Source organism: Aspergillus udagawae, assembly GCF_001078395.1.
Source record: "Aspergillus udagawae IFM 46973 DNA, scaffold_4, whole genome shotgun sequence".
NCBI classification, from domain to species: domain Eukaryota; kingdom Fungi; phylum Ascomycota; class Eurotiomycetes; order Eurotiales; family Aspergillaceae; genus Aspergillus; species Aspergillus udagawae.
The window spans coordinates 856,697-874,224 of NW_025091267.1; the positions used below are offsets into that span (position 1 = coordinate 856,697).

The 17,528-nt window shown below is 50.2% G+C and overlaps 5 protein-coding genes across 5 annotated transcripts; 2 read left to right on the forward strand and 3 right to left on the reverse strand.

Moving 5' to 3' along the window:
- Window positions 1-458: 458 nt before the first annotated feature.
- On the reverse strand, window positions 459-3,021 carry spb1 (rRNA methyltransferase spb1; the record flags this gene model as incomplete). Its single annotated transcript, XM_043290599.1, has 4 exons — window positions 459-1,012; window positions 1,072-2,737; window positions 2,792-2,941; window positions 3,004-3,021. 4 exons carry the CDS (start codon window positions 3,019-3,021, stop codon window positions 459-461), a joined length of 2,388 nt encoding a protein of 795 aa, XP_043146534.1.
- Window positions 3,022-3,520: 499 nt separating this feature from the next.
- Window positions 3,521-6,325, forward strand: Aud_005681 (uncharacterized protein; the record flags this gene model as incomplete). Its single annotated transcript, XM_043290600.1, has 5 exons — window positions 3,521-3,661; window positions 3,739-5,661; window positions 5,722-5,801; window positions 5,865-6,014; window positions 6,070-6,325. 5 exons carry the CDS (start codon window positions 3,521-3,523, stop codon window positions 6,323-6,325), a joined length of 2,550 nt encoding a protein of 849 aa, XP_043146535.1.
- A 454-nt stretch (window positions 6,326-6,779) lies between these two features.
- On the reverse strand, window positions 6,780-9,640 carry Aud_005682 (uncharacterized protein; the record flags this gene model as incomplete). Its single annotated transcript, XM_043290601.1, has 11 exons — window positions 6,780-6,823; window positions 6,883-7,559; window positions 7,615-7,874; window positions 7,967-8,035; window positions 8,111-8,149; window positions 8,206-8,782; window positions 8,844-8,923; window positions 8,978-9,054; window positions 9,104-9,246; window positions 9,331-9,504; window positions 9,549-9,640. The coding sequence occupies 11 exons, from the start codon at window positions 9,638-9,640 to the stop codon at window positions 6,780-6,782; spliced, it is 2,232 nt and encodes a 743-aa protein (XP_043146536.1).
- A 1,069-nt stretch (window positions 9,641-10,709) lies between these two features.
- On the reverse strand, window positions 10,710-12,254 carry irs4 (the record flags this gene model as incomplete). The annotated part of the gene is made up of 1 exon (XM_043290602.1): window positions 10,710-12,254. One exon carries the CDS (start codon window positions 12,252-12,254, stop codon window positions 10,710-10,712), a length of 1,545 nt encoding a protein of 514 aa, XP_043146537.1.
- A 1,587-nt stretch (window positions 12,255-13,841) lies between these two features.
- Aud_005684 (putative C2H2 transcription factor) lies at window positions 13,842-17,318 on the forward strand (the record flags this gene model as incomplete). The annotated part of the gene is made up of 5 exons (XM_043290603.1): window positions 13,842-14,062; window positions 14,194-15,805; window positions 15,910-16,134; window positions 16,204-16,348; window positions 16,399-17,318. The coding sequence occupies 5 exons, from the start codon at window positions 13,842-13,844 to the stop codon at window positions 17,316-17,318; spliced, it is 3,123 nt and encodes a 1,040-aa protein (XP_043146538.1).
- Between the last annotated feature and the right edge of the window lie 210 nt (window positions 17,319-17,528).

Genomic DNA, 17,528 nt, shown 5'->3' on the forward strand with positions numbered 1-17,528 from the left:
AAAAAGGGAAGAAGAGCCACGAAAAGTGAGCGGCCAAGACAGATGATCAAGTCATCCGCTGATAGCCTCAGGCCCTAAGGCACTTAAGTTCCTTGACAATTGCCACTGCGGGTAAGAATTTCTATATTAGGATTAGTGCGTACATCAGTATTCACTATTTATGCACAATCCATGCACCATCCCCACAACTGTGGGGTCTTCACCACTTTTAAAGGCATAGTATCAACAATTCACTGCTGACTGTCGCTTGACCAGGTTGCTACTCCTTTTTGAAGGTGAACGCTAACATACATGCAGGACCAGAACATGTGAATTAACGTCACCATTCAGGTAAAACCTATAGTTGTCGCTGTTTTTCTGCTGAATTAAAGCCAGCCCCGAGGGTATCAAATTGTAGGTCGTATGTGTGCGAGTATGATTGAAAAATGCCAATATCGTACACATAGTTTGCTGTCCGTCTATTTCTTCTTCTTCGCCAATCTCTTTTGAGCCCGGAGATCCTTCTTCATACGCGAGTCCACAATCTTGTATTTGCCCTTCACTCCGCGTGGACGACCGGAGATACCTCTGTTGGCTCCCTTAGCAACAACCAACTTCACCTGCTGCTTGGGTTTCTTCTTGACCGCTTTGCTCATCAACTTCGCAATGGCCTGCGACTTGTCCCTTTCACTGAGTGCTTCGTCGTCTGCCAGCAAAGCAGACTTCTTGCGCAGTTTCTCGAGTCTCTGTGCAGCCTTCATCTTTTTACGGCCCTTAGCCTCCATCACCTTCTTGATGGGTCGAGCATTGATGGCACGCAGCTTTTCCTTGATTGCGGCTGCAGCCGCCTTCGTGATAGGCCGTTGGAGCTTAGAATGCTTGTTTTCGTCGTCGAGGAACCATTCGGGGAGACCGTCAACATCCCGGAACGCGTACCGATTGAAACCGTCATCAACAATGTCCTGGGACTTCTTTTCACCAGTGGCCATTTGCTGGGCAAGCGCCATGGCTTCTGCGGTGATGATGTCGATATCTGACGTTTGAAAAATGTTAGTAACTCCATCCGGAAGGTACCTACTTGTGGAAACATACCGAGTTGGCCGTTCTTCTTCCGTGGGTCGTCAAGCTCTTCAGGCTCGCTATCTGAAAAGTCCTCAGTGGCCTGTGTGTTTTTCTTTGCATCCTTGGGCGCCTGTTTCTCCGACGCAGACTCCTTCTTAGCGGATCTATCGTCCTCCTGCATTTCAATCGCGCTGTCCTCGTCCTCAACGTCGTCGACGTCACCCAGATCCTGGAAAATGTCTTGATCGAAGAACATCGCGGCCTTGCTGGAAAGTGTTCCTGAGTTAGGGGGTGCTGGCTTGACCGCCGCTTGGGACGCGCCCTCTTCCTCTGACTCCTCGTCGTCTTCCTTGTCGGAGTCTGAGAAGCCGTCCCATTCGTCCGCCTCGTAGTCTTTTCGTGCTTTCTTTGCCCGTACTTTAGAGTCCCGATCTTCTCTGCGTTCCTGGTACTGTTCGTACAATGAATCGAGTTCCCTCTCCAATTGGTCGCCTTCGTCATCGCTTTCGTTGTCATCAGATTCCGTTTGATCGTCCTCACTGTCACTCTCAATTTCCGCTACCTTTCCGGACGCAATAACGTCTCTTGCCCCATCTCTTTCCACTCGCTTCAATGAGAAAGTTGCGTCATCGCCACCGGGCCCAAGTTGCTCCATGCCAATGTCCATAGGGGTTGTCATATGCATTTGCATGCGTACGATCTCTTTGCGCTTCTTCTCATTCTCCTTGCGCCTTTCCTTCTTGCGCTTGGAGCTCTCCTTCTCCTGGAGACGTTGTAGCTCTTCCTGGATGGCCAACTCCTCATCCATGGGAGCTACCTCTGCGACCTCCTCAGGTTCATCGGTCTTGGATTGCCCTTTTTTGACTACAAGCCCAAACTTTTCACGGACCTTTAAGCGCCATCGGAGCAAATTCCGAAATTCTTTTTTGCCTAGGATCTTCAAATCCTCACAGCAGGTCCGAATCTCGTCCGTGGTCTCTTCCAGTCTGTTCAGAGTCGCCAACGCAAGGTCTCCTCCCGGAGATTGTTGGAAGCTGAGCTTATTATAAGTACCAAGAATCGCGATTGGATCAGTGGTGTTGATGAACTCTGTGACCGGTATTTCCTTGAACTGTGTGTAATCACCTTCTTCGTAACCTTCTCTCTTTCGCTTCTTCTTCTCCGGATTGAACACACGCGCTTCGTTATTTGGCGTAGCATCTGTCAATTCTGCAAAAACATGCTTGGGGTCGAGGAACTTGGGGTCAATGCGTTTTGGAGCTTTGAATCCACGGCAGACGACGAAGATTTCTGCGGAGACATTTCGAGAAGAAGGAGGCTTTGTCGCCTCCACAGACGTGAAGAGCTGCTTGAAAACCCAGAGCAGAGGATTGTAGTCCTTCGATCTGAAGACCTTGGTGACAAAGGTACCACCCTCAACCAAGAACTCCGTGGCCAACTTCATCGACTGCAAGACCAACTCCGCCTGGGAGAAAGCATCCTGAACCCACGCCGTACCAACATTTGGAGCTCCATCGTGAAGAACAGTATCTGCCTTCCAGTGTTTCAAATGCTGTCTAATCGTAGCGCGACACTTTTCTGTCGTAATATCGCTCTGAAAGGTAATGACACGAGGAATTGGCTTGATTGGGGCGAGGTCGACACCGACAATGATGCTCTGTGTGGGCATACATTCTGCCGCTACTTGGCACCAAGACTAATGTATCATAAGTAAAGAGATCAGCGGGAAAAAATGAATGACTACACGTACACCGGGAGCCGCGCAAAGATCCAGGAGGACTTTGCTCTTTTCCAAGAAACCATACTTCTTGTTTAGCTGGATCAATTTGAAAGCAGCTCTTGCTCGGTATCCTTTTTCTTTCGCAAGGCGATACCACTTGTCCAAACGACCTTTACCGTGCTGGTCGATGTTAGCGCAAAAGAAGTCTTCCAACATAGAGGGATTAATTGATCCTGTCGTACCTTTTTTTGGATCGCCATTTCTATGAATGGGTAGTCGAGACAGGCTCGACAAGATCCGGGAAGTGCACGACAAAATTGATGTGGTTTAAGTGATTACAGAGAAAAAGTCACAACGAACAAAGGAAGTCAGAGAATGACCAGAGGCTTATCCAGCGTGTTATCCTCCGCTGATAAATTTCTCCCCGGAGGAAATAATTTTTCTGGTCTTTGGCGGGTCCCGCCCGGACTCCCGTGGCGGTGAAGAGATACACCAGCCACAGTGTATGCCTCAGGTATCCTCAGGTATCTCAGGGCGGTGGAAATGATCACAGATAACATGTGACATGATATCAGTGTGTGTTCTCTGCCCGACAGCTTGGTTGTGGTGCAACAGGCCGACAGTGGCGGCTCTGTTCGACGCTGATCACTAGCAGGCACTCCTGTAAGACTCTTCATCTATCATCGTTCATAATTGTTTTATCTTCTTGTTGACTTGCACATTGATATTTACTTTGGTAATGTTCTATTTCCATCGCCCATGGCGCCAACGGGATCTCGTAAGAGAATAAAGCCCAGCCCGTCCGGCGCGCAGTCGCAATCATCTGCCTCATTGAGCACCGAGATAACCTCGTCTCCAGTAGGCGCAAAGCGCTCAGCCTCGCAGAAGCAGGGAAGTGGTGTGAGTAAATTTTCCTTGTCATTCAATAGACAGTAGGGATATTTGAGTCCAGTAAAGCTGATCTTATTCGTTCTCAGAACTGGTACCCTGCTCTTTGGCCCGCAGTGTCTAAAGCATCTAAAGCGGCGCCTGTTACCGAGGTTGCCCGCGAGAGCATTTCGGTCGCTCAAAATGTAGCATCGAGCATGACTACCTCCTCGGAATCCCTCCTTCACACTCCAAAACAACATAGAAATCCTTCCCTTCAGCTTACCAGGAAAAAAGGCGCGTCGACCAGATCTCTTCCTGCCGACGCTACGACAACAAAGATCAACATTGCTTCCGATGGTTCTGCATCCACTCCAACACTGGATTCCCAGTTCGATACTGCCGGTCCAGCACTGAATTTGGTCCAGAAGGAAGGATCAAGCGAGGAGGCTGCAGTGGCTACAGACGATAAGAACGGAGTGCAACTAAAACAGACAACCGACACCTCCCCGTCAGAGACAGGTGCCGAAGCGGTGGAACCGGATCGGGCTCAAACGTCCTCGAAACCAGCTAGTGGCTGGTTCTCATGGTTCTATACAGCAAGCTCAGCTGAAGATTCTCCCACTGGTGCTCAGTCAGAACGAGCGCCTGAGACCGAGAGCACCCCGACAGAGCCGGTCGCGGAAGAGCAAACGCCGAAGAATTGTGAAACTCCCTCAAACGAGCCTGTGAGCAGTGCAGAAACACCCTCTGCCTCGACCACAGAAACTCCTCTGTCATCACAGAAGCGAACCTGGTTTCAAATGTGGTATGGTTCGTCTGCGCCGCCACAGGGGGCGGATACACTCAGGCCCGAAGAACCCAAGGATAACTCCCCAACCAAAGCCCTGGAGCCTTCTTCTGCTGTAAATGCACCCGTCCATGATCCAAAACATGCAATATCGTCTCCAAACCAGCCACCTGCGGAATCTCAGAGAACGGACGGTCCAGTTGATGCACAGGTCAAGAACACTAAGTCGGGCTGGTCGTTCTGGTTCCGAGATTCATCGCATAATTTGAATCAAGTGGCGCTAGCAGATCCTCTGTCGGTTGAGGCTTCAAGCGCGCATGGATCTTGTTCAAACCAGCCTCGGGACAGTCTAGAGGAAGAGACAGGACAGGAACAGAAAGCTGAAGACACCAAGAAAGGCAGCATTAAAATCAAGACTCCTAGGAGCAGTGCTGCTGCCACTGACCAAATCCCCTCTCATGTGCAGGCCCTTCCTCCTGAATCACCCCCACCACGAGTGTCAGAGGCAGCAGCAGCGAAGCAATTGCAGAAGGTACTACCGAATCAAGTCCTACCTCGCTTTTCGGATACTTTTGCTGTGAAGGAAACACCATCTCTCGTGCAAACAATTGGACGGTTCTTGCACTATCGCAGAGAGCCTGATAACAAGCATGTCTATATGATCAGAGATCCCCCAAGCATCAAAAATGCATTGGCCATTGGTGTGCATGGGTATTTTCCCGCTCCACTAATACGGACAGTGCTTGGACAACCAACAGGTACGTCCGTGAGATTTGCCACCATGGCGGCGGAGGCCATCCACAAGTGGACAGAGAGTCATGGCTATGCCTGCGAGGTCGAGAAGATTGCTCTAGAAGGCGAGGGCCGCATCGCTGAACGCGTTGACTTGCTATGGAAGCTGCTCCTCAATTGGGTGGAAAAAATCAGGAAAGCCGATTTTATCCTAGTTGCATGTCACAGTCAAGGTGTTCCGGTTGCGATCATGTTAGTTGCGAAACTCATTGCGTTTGGCTGCTTGAATGCCACTCGTGTTGGCGTGTGCGCTATGGCCGGCGTCAATATGGGGCCATTCTCGGATTATAGATCTCGATGGATAAGTGGTTCGGCGGGGGAGCTTTTTGAATTTGCTCTTCCATATAGCCAAGTCTCGAAAGACTACGAAGCTGCATTGAAATGCGCTCTGGACTTCGGCGTTCGGATATCCTACATTGGGAGTATCGACGACCAGCTGGTATCTCTAGAGGTAAGGCGCTGATCACTATAACTGGACTACTTCGCACTCGCGGTCTAATTGTTGTCCTAGTCGTCTCTCTTCTCACCAGTGGTCCATCCCTACATCTACCGCGCGGTTTTCGTGGATGGTAGAGTCCATGCACCAAGCTTGTACGTTAACTGGTTTCGCAGCTAGATCTTTCCCACCTTGCTAACGTCCTTTCCTTCTGATAGTCTTTCCCATCTGGTTGGCTTCGTGCTCAAACTTCGTAACCTGGGGATCTCGGACCATGGCCTCATTCGAGAATTGAGCTCTCCGCTGGCAGGGAGCCTCTATACAGGAGAAGGTCATTCTCGTCTCTATGACGACGAGGCCATTTATCGGTGCGCTGGCTTGTCCTCGGTACTGACCCTCGTGAGGCTAACGTTCATCCCTTAGGCTGGCGATTGAGTTCGCTCTGGAAACGTCCAATGTCAGTAACGCTACGTTAGACGTCAGAAGGAGTCACCCATCTCCTGCGAACCCCTATATTCTACCGTTTGCCATGCGGGGTATACTCGAAGAAGAGTATGTTCGCCGCGAGCTTTATGAAGAGACAATGCAATTATTAAGGCAATACGATGATTGGAAGCCCTCGAGCAAAGTTCTAAAGGATGTCAAATTCAGACTCGAGGGAATCAGGTCCAAGCTCTAAGCGGGCGCCTGCTGGTGGTTTCCGCCCGTGTATGGATTGGCTTGTTATCCTACTATTGCTTTTTGAGCGTGTTTTGCGTCTAGAATTAGAGATGATTGATTTTTGTGTTGCAGTCTAATCCAGTTCTTCACAGAGATACCTAGACATGGTCAACTTGAGTGAAACCAACTGTGTATATACCAAGTACGCGGATTAGAAGAATATCGCTAATTAGAAGGCGAGAGATGTTGAGGGGTGATCGTGTATCATTGTGAGTGGTAGGGAGGAACGAGGCCAGCACGTATACTTTGACCAAAATGAGTTAACGGGAGAGAAGATAACAATGTCCAGTTCTCAGACCACCAGGGCTGCACTGATTCTTAAGGAATATTGTATCGTGATCTGAGACAAAGGTGAAAGAAAAAGAAATGAAATGAAGCCGCTGAGAGATATAATAGCAGCTACCGAGGAGAAATTATACCGGAGGAAACGCCGTGTGGTATGCACCTTCGATTTCGTCTGTGAAACGAGAGTCAGTCAGATGCTGTCTTCGGGACATCATTGAAGCGGCTGCCTACCTCTCATGCCATCCAACGCCTCAAAAGCAATCGCATAATTTTTAACGGTTTCAATGACACGCTCCAAGCCTTGACGAATCTCCTCGATCAGTCGATCGGAGGCACTGTTTGTGGATTCATTCCCGTAATCTGGTGACATTTGTTTCTCCACTGTCGCTTTGTAAAATATCATCAACAAGGCGTAGCTTCCTTGCATCAGACAGCATGCGAACGATGGCATTGTTCTCGGTAACTGCTTCTGTGGGGATGAGGGCAGACCCTGGCTGGGCGTGTTACTGCCACTCGACGCGTAGAGCGGCTGTGGCAGGGGTAGGCTCGGGAACATGCGTGAGATCGTAAGAGACGCTTTCAAGCAGACTTTGGCGGAGTGCTGGCTACTGTATGGGAAGCCGCTGGTAAATGAGAATGGTACCATGGAGTGATAATCGGAGGTGGCAGAGCCAGAAGAAGAGGCGGAAGCTGTGCAATCGCTCGATGTAGACGGCGGCGGCCGGAAGGAGTCCAAATTGCTGCAGCAACACGAGATGTTCGCCATACTGTCCTGTTCTTTGGACGCCTTGGACGCCGAATCGCCCGTAATCATGTTGTTTGGATTAGCTGCGGTCAGGTCGCAATGCTTCTTGATGAAGAGTGGAATATCCGAGAACGCCCTGAACCGGTGTACCTTAATTTGTGCACTAGCTCCGTATCAGTACCTTTGTAAGTTTTCGAACTTCACCAAAGACTGCTTACCTAGAAAGCTTGATTCGCGCGATAGCGCGTATGCTATGGGCGGTTGTATACTCCACTTCGTCACCGCAGCCCATAGATTGAGGGACCATTGGAAGGAGATTTGATTGTGCTATTGCGGAGCTAGCCCAGGCGTCGAGCTGCTGCATTCTTTCATATATGTAAGTCATGTTGGCGCCGGTCGACATGCATTTCTTCAAGTCGATGACGAATTGAGTTGCGGAGGCCAGCACTTGCTGGGCTTGCATCAAAACAGCCCATCCCTGAAAAACCGGTCAGAACGGTGCTATTTGCTTGTGGTGTGGCTTGCTTGAAGATCATCCTGAAAGCGCTGAAGGCGGGGTGGAAGACTTGCCTCTGGATCTGCAGAGAAACGAGGATATGGTGTAACGAATTGAGGGTCGCTGGCGATTATGGAGAGCGGCTGTAGATCCCAAGATTAGCTACTTTTCAAATTCAAAGGGTCTCGCGAACCGGTTGCAAGTCGACATTGGCTTACCGTTGTGCTGACAATCGAACCCTGAAGCACGCAATAGTACTAGACAGCAGAAAATTAGTGGACGCGCCGCGATGATACCTAATCAACGACCGTACCGTCATCCACCAGGCCCTCCGCCGAGCCTCTGCGCACTCATCATGCTCCTCTCCGAGCGACTGAAGAGACATGTCCAGCGCAATCGCCAAGGCTTGGCCGGCCCGATACCTCATTTTGAGCAGATTTCCTCGCTGTGTATATTCATACACGCAAAGGATCAGCAATGCAAGAAGACTTTCGAGTTCCACAGGTGTCCGTGGATGAAAGGGCTCCCGGTTGATCCTGGGTCGACTGTTCGATAATGCTTGGGACGGTTCTGTCGAAGAAGCTTGTAATTCGCAATCTTCCTCAACACCAGCATTAGCTAGTTGCGCAAATGTATGAGCATAAGTTCTACGCCGTAGCACAGCAACCGGAGATAACGGCTCAGGATCGTCGGGATGCGGCACCAGGGCCAATATAGCGGAGATTGCAAGACTGAGGGGAGATTGTGGTTTGTATGCTAGTAAAGGCTCTCCAGAAGGAGACGACGAATAGTGACCGGCGGAATTGATTGGCCTATCTGGACAGCGCGGAGCGACTCGTGGTGGAAGTATGGGAAAATAATGGTGAATGAAGTCGTAGTATGCATTCAATCTATATTCGAATCAGCGTTCACCAAGCCTTCTGGCTGCCACTGGTCAAAGTGAAGCCTTACATATCGTGTTCGCTGCCATACGTCCTGACCAGAGGCTGCGATGGTATGTTTGAAGGCGAAGGTGTCGGCCCCATCTGACCCTAGGTGTTGCTGCCATTATCCGAAGGGAAGAGATCAGCAAACATTGTATTCACATCCGATGAGAAATCTAACGACCTCAGCCCAGCTCCTGGCAAGGAGAGTACATCAATCTGCCCAAACATCGCCGAGGCTGCTTGAAGGTTAGTGCTGCAATTACAGAGAAGGGTCGTCTCACGTACAGTCATCAAGGCCAGAGGCTGGCGTGAGGCTAGAGTTTTGTAAATCATCCTGCCGGGTTCCTGAATCGGAAGGAGACGAGCTCTTTTTCTTCTTCCTTGGACCGCCTCTTCTACTAGGCAGGTACGAGCATTTCTTCTTCTTGCTAAGACACTTTCAAATGAAAGACCCTGTCTCAGTATGTATAGAGACAAACATAGGAGAGTCAGTATAGAGTAAGTAAACATACGTTGGAGCATGGTTCTTGACCATCGCAGCGCGTCCTCGATGCACGACTGTCGCATCAGAATCAGCATCAAAGGCAACAACCAGCGACAGAGAGAGAAGGGGTAGAGAAACCCAAGTAGTCGAAGAATTACCGACAAAGGCCACGCGGATCAGTAAACATGAAGAATCTTGACGGCTTACCATGTCAGACAAGCTACTTTGACTGGCGGTTTGGCAAACTTCTTCCGAACCACAGTGGGCCGCGAAGTCTTGGATTGTGTAACTGGCGCGATTCCGGTATTAACAGGGTGTGGGAGATTCTCCAGCACCATCTCGAAATCCCGATCAATCAAATCACTTCAATTTCCTGTTCCGAGTCCCCTTCATTCAACGGGGTTTGGTCGTGTCTCGTGCGGGCTTTATGAAAGCGGTCTATATCACACCCACCGCCTCGAAAGGGTTACCTTCGCGCATAACTACTGGGCACAGGGGCCGTACGATCACGGAACTTGTCTCCCTCTGGTGCTGGTCAATCGGGTTCCCAGAGATGTGGTCTGATATAGTTACTGCGAAAAGCTGGGGCCTCGCGCCGTGCCTTAATCATCCATAGCCAACGATCCAAATCCCGAACTCCCACGGTTCGGGATTTGCTTTGGCCCAGGAAAGGGATATGTGGGGCGTAGGATTTACCTCGCATTAACTCATGAAATAAAAGATGATAGGGTGCTCTAGCTAGGGAAGAGACTCATCAGGTTCCCTATCCCCAGAGATGGTTGTATATACAAGAAGCGGTGGTAAGAGATGGATTTTACAATGATGTAGTAAGGGCCGTCAAGCACAATCGTTTACTTTCTGATTAGAGCATCAGGAGTATAACAGTCACGTGATGATTGCTTTTATCCCTGAGGCTTCCTACGAGCCTTGCAACGCGGCAGATATTATTTACAGAAAAGAACTCAATCACTCTCGCTCCGAGGATCTAACACTCGTGTGCATTTGTATTTCCCAAGATCTCAATGAGGGTGACGCAGATCTGCACTTTTGGGCTGAAATTGGAAACCGAGAATTGGTAGCTGTTACAAGTCTAGATACGCCCGCTATATACATGGTTTTAGTGTCCTATGACCATGCGGCAAGTCCGTTATAACTATTAGCCTTGGTCACAACATTACGCTCCATGATTATTACATGGTGTTATGGACAGTCCGCTTTTGAGTGGGCTCCGGTGTGGATGCAGGGATGCCATATTCCAAATACTTGGTTCTATGCTAGATCCGATACCCGAGTTTCCGGAGCTGCTCGAGCATATACATGAAGCTAGCGGGGAGCCCAGCAACCTTGGCCATTGTCTCTAGTATTGCGGTGTTTGGCGCCGACGCGTGGGTGTACGGATCTTTTGCGTTATCGGGAAGGCATCTTGGGTACTCTGATGCCGGGTACACCTCTCACGCTGTCCCAGACACTGTCCGGCACCTTCACTGGAAGCCTGTGGCCTTTGAGCTGTTGGTCTATCAACCACATGCCCACAATAAACTCTTCTCTCGTCAATAGTCCAATCTTCTGCCGATCAACGAGATTCCAGATCTGCTCCAGAATGCTCGACGGCAAGCGGCTTCGGGACCATATGTCGCGAACAACAATGTTCAGGACCATCTCAGATGCACTTGGAGGATAACCTTCGCTGGACGTTTCCTCCAGCGACGATCGTTCCTTCGAATCGCTAATAGGTATCAGCAGTCCCTTGTTTGCAGCCCAAACGCCCTCGTACCTCTTCCTCTCCTTCTCGGTTACCTCGCTTTGCCATCGTTTTCGATCGCCCTCGTGATGTTTGTGCGGGTGTCTGGGTATAATGTGCTTTCTGTGCTTGTTACGGTCGGATTCTTCTTCACCAGCCTTAGTCGGCGGCCGGAGAGTGTGCCGCAAGCTTGGCGTGGGACTGGAGCTGCTTGGAGAGCCGCTGTTGGATGTGTTTGGGTGCCGGAGCGAATTGCTCCTGGGTTGCCGTTGGGGTGGAGGGGGTGGAGGGACCTTTTTTGCGGATGGTGCTCTCCTTGACGCCAGTGATGATGCAACTATCGCATCCGACAGTCCTTCCTCGTCTATACCAGAGGAGTGGTCGATGAGGTAAGGGCTACTACCGTTTTCCTGTGAAGATCTGGCCAACAAGGAAGAGCTGGGAGTCAAAGGACGCTTGCGATGTTCGTGCGCTTCCAGCAGAACGCGAGGATCACCGGGGGAAACGTGCGTCACGGGTGAAGCGTCTGGCCGCGGAGGGAGCTTAGGTCTCGCCTCATCAGCACCTGTAAGATCCACGTCGGAATTTAAAAGCGATTCGTGGCTCTGTTGTCCATGAATCTTCTGTTCACTGGGACTAGGGCCTTTCGAGACCGGTTTTGCACCTCCTTTTCGAGGCAGAGGTGGAGTAGGACGGGGTTTTGTAGCAGACACTGGAGCGATATCTGGGGGTCTTGGTGAAGTAGCTGGCTGCGTTGCAGGCTTTCCGTGAGGCATTGGTGGGTCTCTGACCAATAGTTCCCTGTTGTCTTGGAGAAGCTTTTCAACTGCTTCGGCGCCTGCCGTCATGTTGCGAACAGGCTTCGACATTGGAAGATCAGGGCTTGCTCCATCGTCGCTTCCTTGAGGCTCTGTCTGCTTCAGTTCTGGAGTTGAATTCATTCTTCCCAAGGTTACAGGCTTGTTCAAGGGCACCGGCGGTTTCTGTGTAGCGTGTTGTGGGGCAGCCTGCTGGGGAGGCTGCGGCCTGGAAGTCGCAGATTTATCACGCTCCCCCTCCGATGCTTTTTGCGTACTCTGTGCGGTAAACAGTCCAATTTTGCTTTTGACGGACCCAGGTTCGGGGAGTCCTGTGGATCTGTCATCCGGTGGACGATCCGTATCGGTAGCATGATGTTTTGCATCAGCGGTTCCCTTGGATTTGTTGTCCATTCTCTGCGAAGCAGCCTAAGGAGAGCTCGCATTGAAAGCAGCATTAGCTTCTTGCGGAGCTGTCACAGTTTCACTGACATGACCACGGCCTGAATGGGGATAGTCGGAATCTCCATGCACAAGACCTGCGTCGCCTTGCCTTCTAGAGATAACGGCCTAAAGGTTCCTGTTCTCCATTGACTGGGCTCCGAAAGGATACCTACTATAGTGTTCACCTCGAATTAAACAAGTTGTAGGTGCCAAATCAATAAATCATGGCGTCAGATGGAAATATATTTGCATTTGTTGGTTGGGGAAGCCGAGGTGCGGACCTGAGAGTTCTACAGAGCCCGTGCGTCATTTTAGCGCCTGTATAAAGGTAGGGACCGCGATTAGGGCGTGCCAGACCTTATTAGGGGTTGCGTCCGGTCCTGGCGCCTTATCCGGAGGCGCCAGACTCTGGCACGCCCTGGCAGCAGAACTCATCCAGTGCCAATTGGATTGACTTTTCGAGATGCCACTCCAGCCATGAAGTAGAAGGTACTGCTTCTGGAATTGAAAAAGAGAAGTACGTGAATTTGGCCATGCTATGTGGGGAGTACTCCAGTTGGACCTTCGCTTCAGCCTCGGCATAGAAAATGGGCATTGGTACGTTTAGTCAATGTCAAGGACTATCAATCTACAAAGCAGTCTACCTCTGGTATTTTTCCTAGTGATTGTGCCATGTGTTAGACTAATGATACCATTCTAAGTTCTAATATAGAATGCCTCCAGAAAGCGATGTCGGTTCTCAGCATCGCGTGAAATAATAAATAGAATACCTTACCCACAGCCCGTATCTACTCCGTAGTAACTCTCCGGGGAACTTCTCCGTAACACATGATACGATAATGATGCTTCCCCCATACACAGCACTCTTGTTGTAACGCGCATGCTTGTTTAGCCTTCAGCATATACCTAGGTAAGCAACGTTCCCAGCACTCCCTCGGATTCCAATGGCCCTCAGCCTGAAATGAGCCTTTTTATTAAGCTTGAGGGTTTAAAGGTCTTTTCCCCCCCTCTTTTAGCCTTCCCAGTATTCATCCGTTTAATTAACCGAGAGACCAACTGAAAGTGCGGGGAATTCGACCTGGGGTTCGTATGGAATCACGGTTCGCATTTCTCTTCTCTCGTCTCCTGGTCTTGACTTAGTTCCTCCTGAAATCTTCCCCGCTCCCTAGCTTTTCGCCTCGAAGCTAAGCTACTCCCGCCTCCTCAAGCTGACTGTCTGAGGACAGTCTGCCTCCGCAATTTACCTTTTTTTGCTCCACCACCATCAATAACAGCTCTTGAATCCAAAGAGCTCGTGCTCACCACTTACAATGATGATGAAAATGTTGGCGCTTTCAGGACTTCCGTGAAGCTTATTCCTTTTCTTCAAGGAACCTGTGATCTCCATCCGCGCAGCTGCAATGCCAAATTCTGCTGATTTTCGACTTAATAAATCGTCCATGAGGCGCAATGACCCCAGAAAAGAGCGACGTTGGTCAAGGTACGCATTTGTTCTTTGTGATATATGCGACAGAGAGGCCAAATAGGTGGTAAACTGGTCAAGGATTAACCCAAGACATGGTAGAACTTGCGAACCACCATGAGGCCGAAACGGGAGCAGACGATACAAGCATCAATCGTGCTCGTGAAGTTCGGCTTGGCTCCGCCCCTGGTCAAACCAAGTGCTCGATTTGCCATAGTACTTTTCGAAGACCCGAGCATTTGAAGCGTCATTTTCGAAGCCACACTAAGGAGAAACCTTTCGAATGTGCGCAGTGTGGACGTCATTTCTCAAGAACGTATGTCATCTTCTTCTCTACTTCCCCCCTTTCCCTTCTCGTGGCAAACCCTAAGGCAGTTGCGGCCTCGGTATCGCAGTGTTCGCCAGGTCGAATAATAATGGTATTCCAAAACTGACTGCTGTCGCAAGTGACACACTCCATCGTCATGAACTAAGTCATCATACATTGGGACCCGAAGGGGGAAAGGATCGGATGCATCGCATTACGGTCAAGACCTTCAGAGCCTGTTACAAATGCGCAGTAGCCAGAGTAAGGTGCAGTGGTGGTTCCCCATGCGTGCGGTGCGAGAACAGGTCTCTAGAATGCCAGTATCCAACGGAACGACGCTCCAAAGCCAAAACGCGGAAGGAAGCGGCCCAGAACCTGTCTTCTGATGGAAACAGTACGATTCATGGACAGGCTACTCAGCATGGGTCCCCCTCTTCAACAGCAGGTGTTGATGTCCACGGAGCGGATATCAGAGAGCAATCAAGAAATGAGCCTCCGAGATTTCAGATTACCGAATTTCAGCTAGATCTTACCGGCCCACATCGCCTGGATACATCATCGAAAGATATGCCTGCAGAGAAACCGCACGGGCCTCTTGGAGAATTATCGGAGCATCAGAATGGTCCGCCAGAAAACGAGACGGGTGATTTGAACTCTCGAATGCTCTTGTCAGATGCTGGTGGTTCTGCGCACGAGACACGTGTATCGTTGCCTGAATATGCTGGGTTGAGCTCGCAGCATTTGTATGCACAATTGCCAGCAGCTGGCGTTCAGACATTCCCACAAGAATCGGCCTCGCAACTTGACCATCGGTCGAGACCCATCCAGCCACCAGTGGCAGCCACATCCAATCTCAATCTGGAATTGGCGGGAGTGGGAGGCCAGCAAATTCAGCTCGGGTTTGACCCGCCATTTTTAGATCAATCAATGCTTTCTACCTTGAATTGGTTGCCTAATGATATGTTCCCCGATACAACGAGTGATCAATCTCTCTCGAGGATTCCTCCGCTCTCGGACCAGCTGGGTATCCTGGACGAGCCGGTGAGTCGAACAGCATGGCTACCTCCTGTCACCAGTTTGCGACAAATGAGTCCCTCTGTGCGGGAGAATCACTCACACAGCCCTTCCGGGCACATGTCTGTGGGCACAGATGCGGAGAGTCCCGGTCGATTTTCCCGCAGCATTGGGGAAGGTTCATTACATTCGGAGCCCTCAAACGCCACCAAGCGGTCGGGAGATTTCTACGTGGACGGCGCTGGAGCTCGACTGCCAAAGTACCGACGAAACAGAACTTCGTGGTCAAGGTCATCTGCAGAACCTATTGAGATCCTGTCACCAATGCATCAGCATGATACGCTACATCAGTTCTCATTTCCACTGATTCAGGAGGTCAGGTCAGACTTCCTTCCGGGTGACGAAGCAGCCTTTGATCGTCGGATCGAAGCTCCGACCTATGATAAAATCTACCACTCATTCCTTCAGTTGTGCCGCACGGACAACCCTCTCTATCCCAAATTCGAGACTGGTAACTTTCCGAGCTCGGATGCTCTTTCAAGCTTTCTATATCTTTACTTCGACTCATTTCAGCCCGTGTATCCCTTGTTCCATTCCCCTACGTTCGACCCAAACAGCTGTCATTGGCTTGTAACACTGGCTATATCAGCAGTCGGCTGTCGTTTCTCTGGTCTCACCCCTCTTGATGAATGCACTACGGCGTTTGATGAATTCCTTCGGCGGGCTATCAATATTGAGGTAAGACATTCCGTTTTCGCTTGCGGACTAATCATCGCTGACCGAGTATGGCAATCCAGAAAGAGAAATGCCGTGTAGGACAAACGCCACTGTGGCTGATTCAGGCTATGACTCTCAGCTGCATCGGATTGCTACACAGTACCGGTAATGAGCAAAGTAAAGTGTCCACACTCAATGCCTTCGGCGACCTTGTCAATTTCACCATTCAGGAGAGATTGCTCTGCGCCGCAGTCAAGCCAATGGGTCAGTATGGCGATCTTCCGCTAGGACAAAAGTGGCATGACTGGGTTGAAGATGAAATACGAAGACGGACCGGGTATCTGATATGGGTATGCTCCTTTGAAAGACTTACCATGGACTATGCTCCGTCATATCTTGATCTGACATTCAAACGCTAGCTTCTTGATTGTTCCCTTGCGTACTATTTTGATAACCGGCCTTTGCTGTCGTTGGACGACGGGCAGTGTCCATTGCCATCTCATGAGAATCTCTGGAATGCGCACTCGGCCGAAGCCTGGCGGGATGTTCTTGAGAGAACTTCCGGTAAGTTCGACGGGAAAACCGAAAATTCTCAACTAAGACATCGGTTCTAGGTTTGCGAGATATCTCTCTGTACAATGCAGTGCTCACAATCTATATCGAGAAGAAGCTCGTCCCAGAGATCGGAGAATTCAGCCACGTCCTACTCATTCACGCTCTCTATCATCGAATGTGGGAGGTCGGTGACTATTTTCGGCGTCCCTTATCCTTCTGGAATCCGACCGCAAAGAAGCAGTCCCGTGATACCGCTATCCCGTCGGGGTCTGTCTGGCTGCCAGGCATCCCTTCGTACTCGAAATGGCGCAACAGCGCATGTGATTGCTTGGATATTTTGCATTGGACGGCGAACAGCACGATCGCCAAAGCAGCAGGACTTGAGCATCCTACCGTGCTACACCTCCATGCTGCCCGAATTATCCTTCTCGCCCCATTCCGCGAAATTCGTTCTCTGGCGACCTCATTGGCAATGGGCAAGGTTCGCTGGAGCGATCATCAGCAAGCCCTTGAGTGGCATTACATATTACGCTGGGTCAAACACGACCAGTACAAAGCTCGTCTTGCGATAATACATGCAGGCACAACTTTGTGGCACGTAAGACGTTATTCGACGAATGCGTTTCACGAGCCGGTCGCTGTATATCTTTCAATACTCACTTTATGGGCGTATGGCTCATGTCATGCCCAAATAGCCGAAGACCCCAACTCAAGATATGGACCGCGGCATCATCAAGTCCGCGAACCAACATTTATCCACCTAGACCGACCATGTGACGACGAGCTAGTCCAGCTCTTTGTCCGCGAGGGTCATGTTATGAGAGGAAACGTCACAGGTGTCGGGGACATATGTGCTCCACATGGTCCTGAGCGCATTTTGAAGGTTGGCTGCGAGACGCTTGCCGGGCTTACTTCATGGGGAATTAGCAAGAGATTTATTGCCATCCTTACGAAGCTCGCGGAGCTATCCTCGCAGTAACAGGCTCCTAGGACCTGATATTGTGTGACATGCACGGCGAAGCTAGCATTTTGGATCTGACGGACGATTGGGAGTTGGCCATATCTTATACAGGGCCAATAATGTATATAATGTCTGGTTACTGTAGGTTTTGTCCGAATACAATAGAATCTGAATTATGCCACTATTGTGGAAAGTAAATGCAGGTGATGTAATGTCACATGTGTCGTT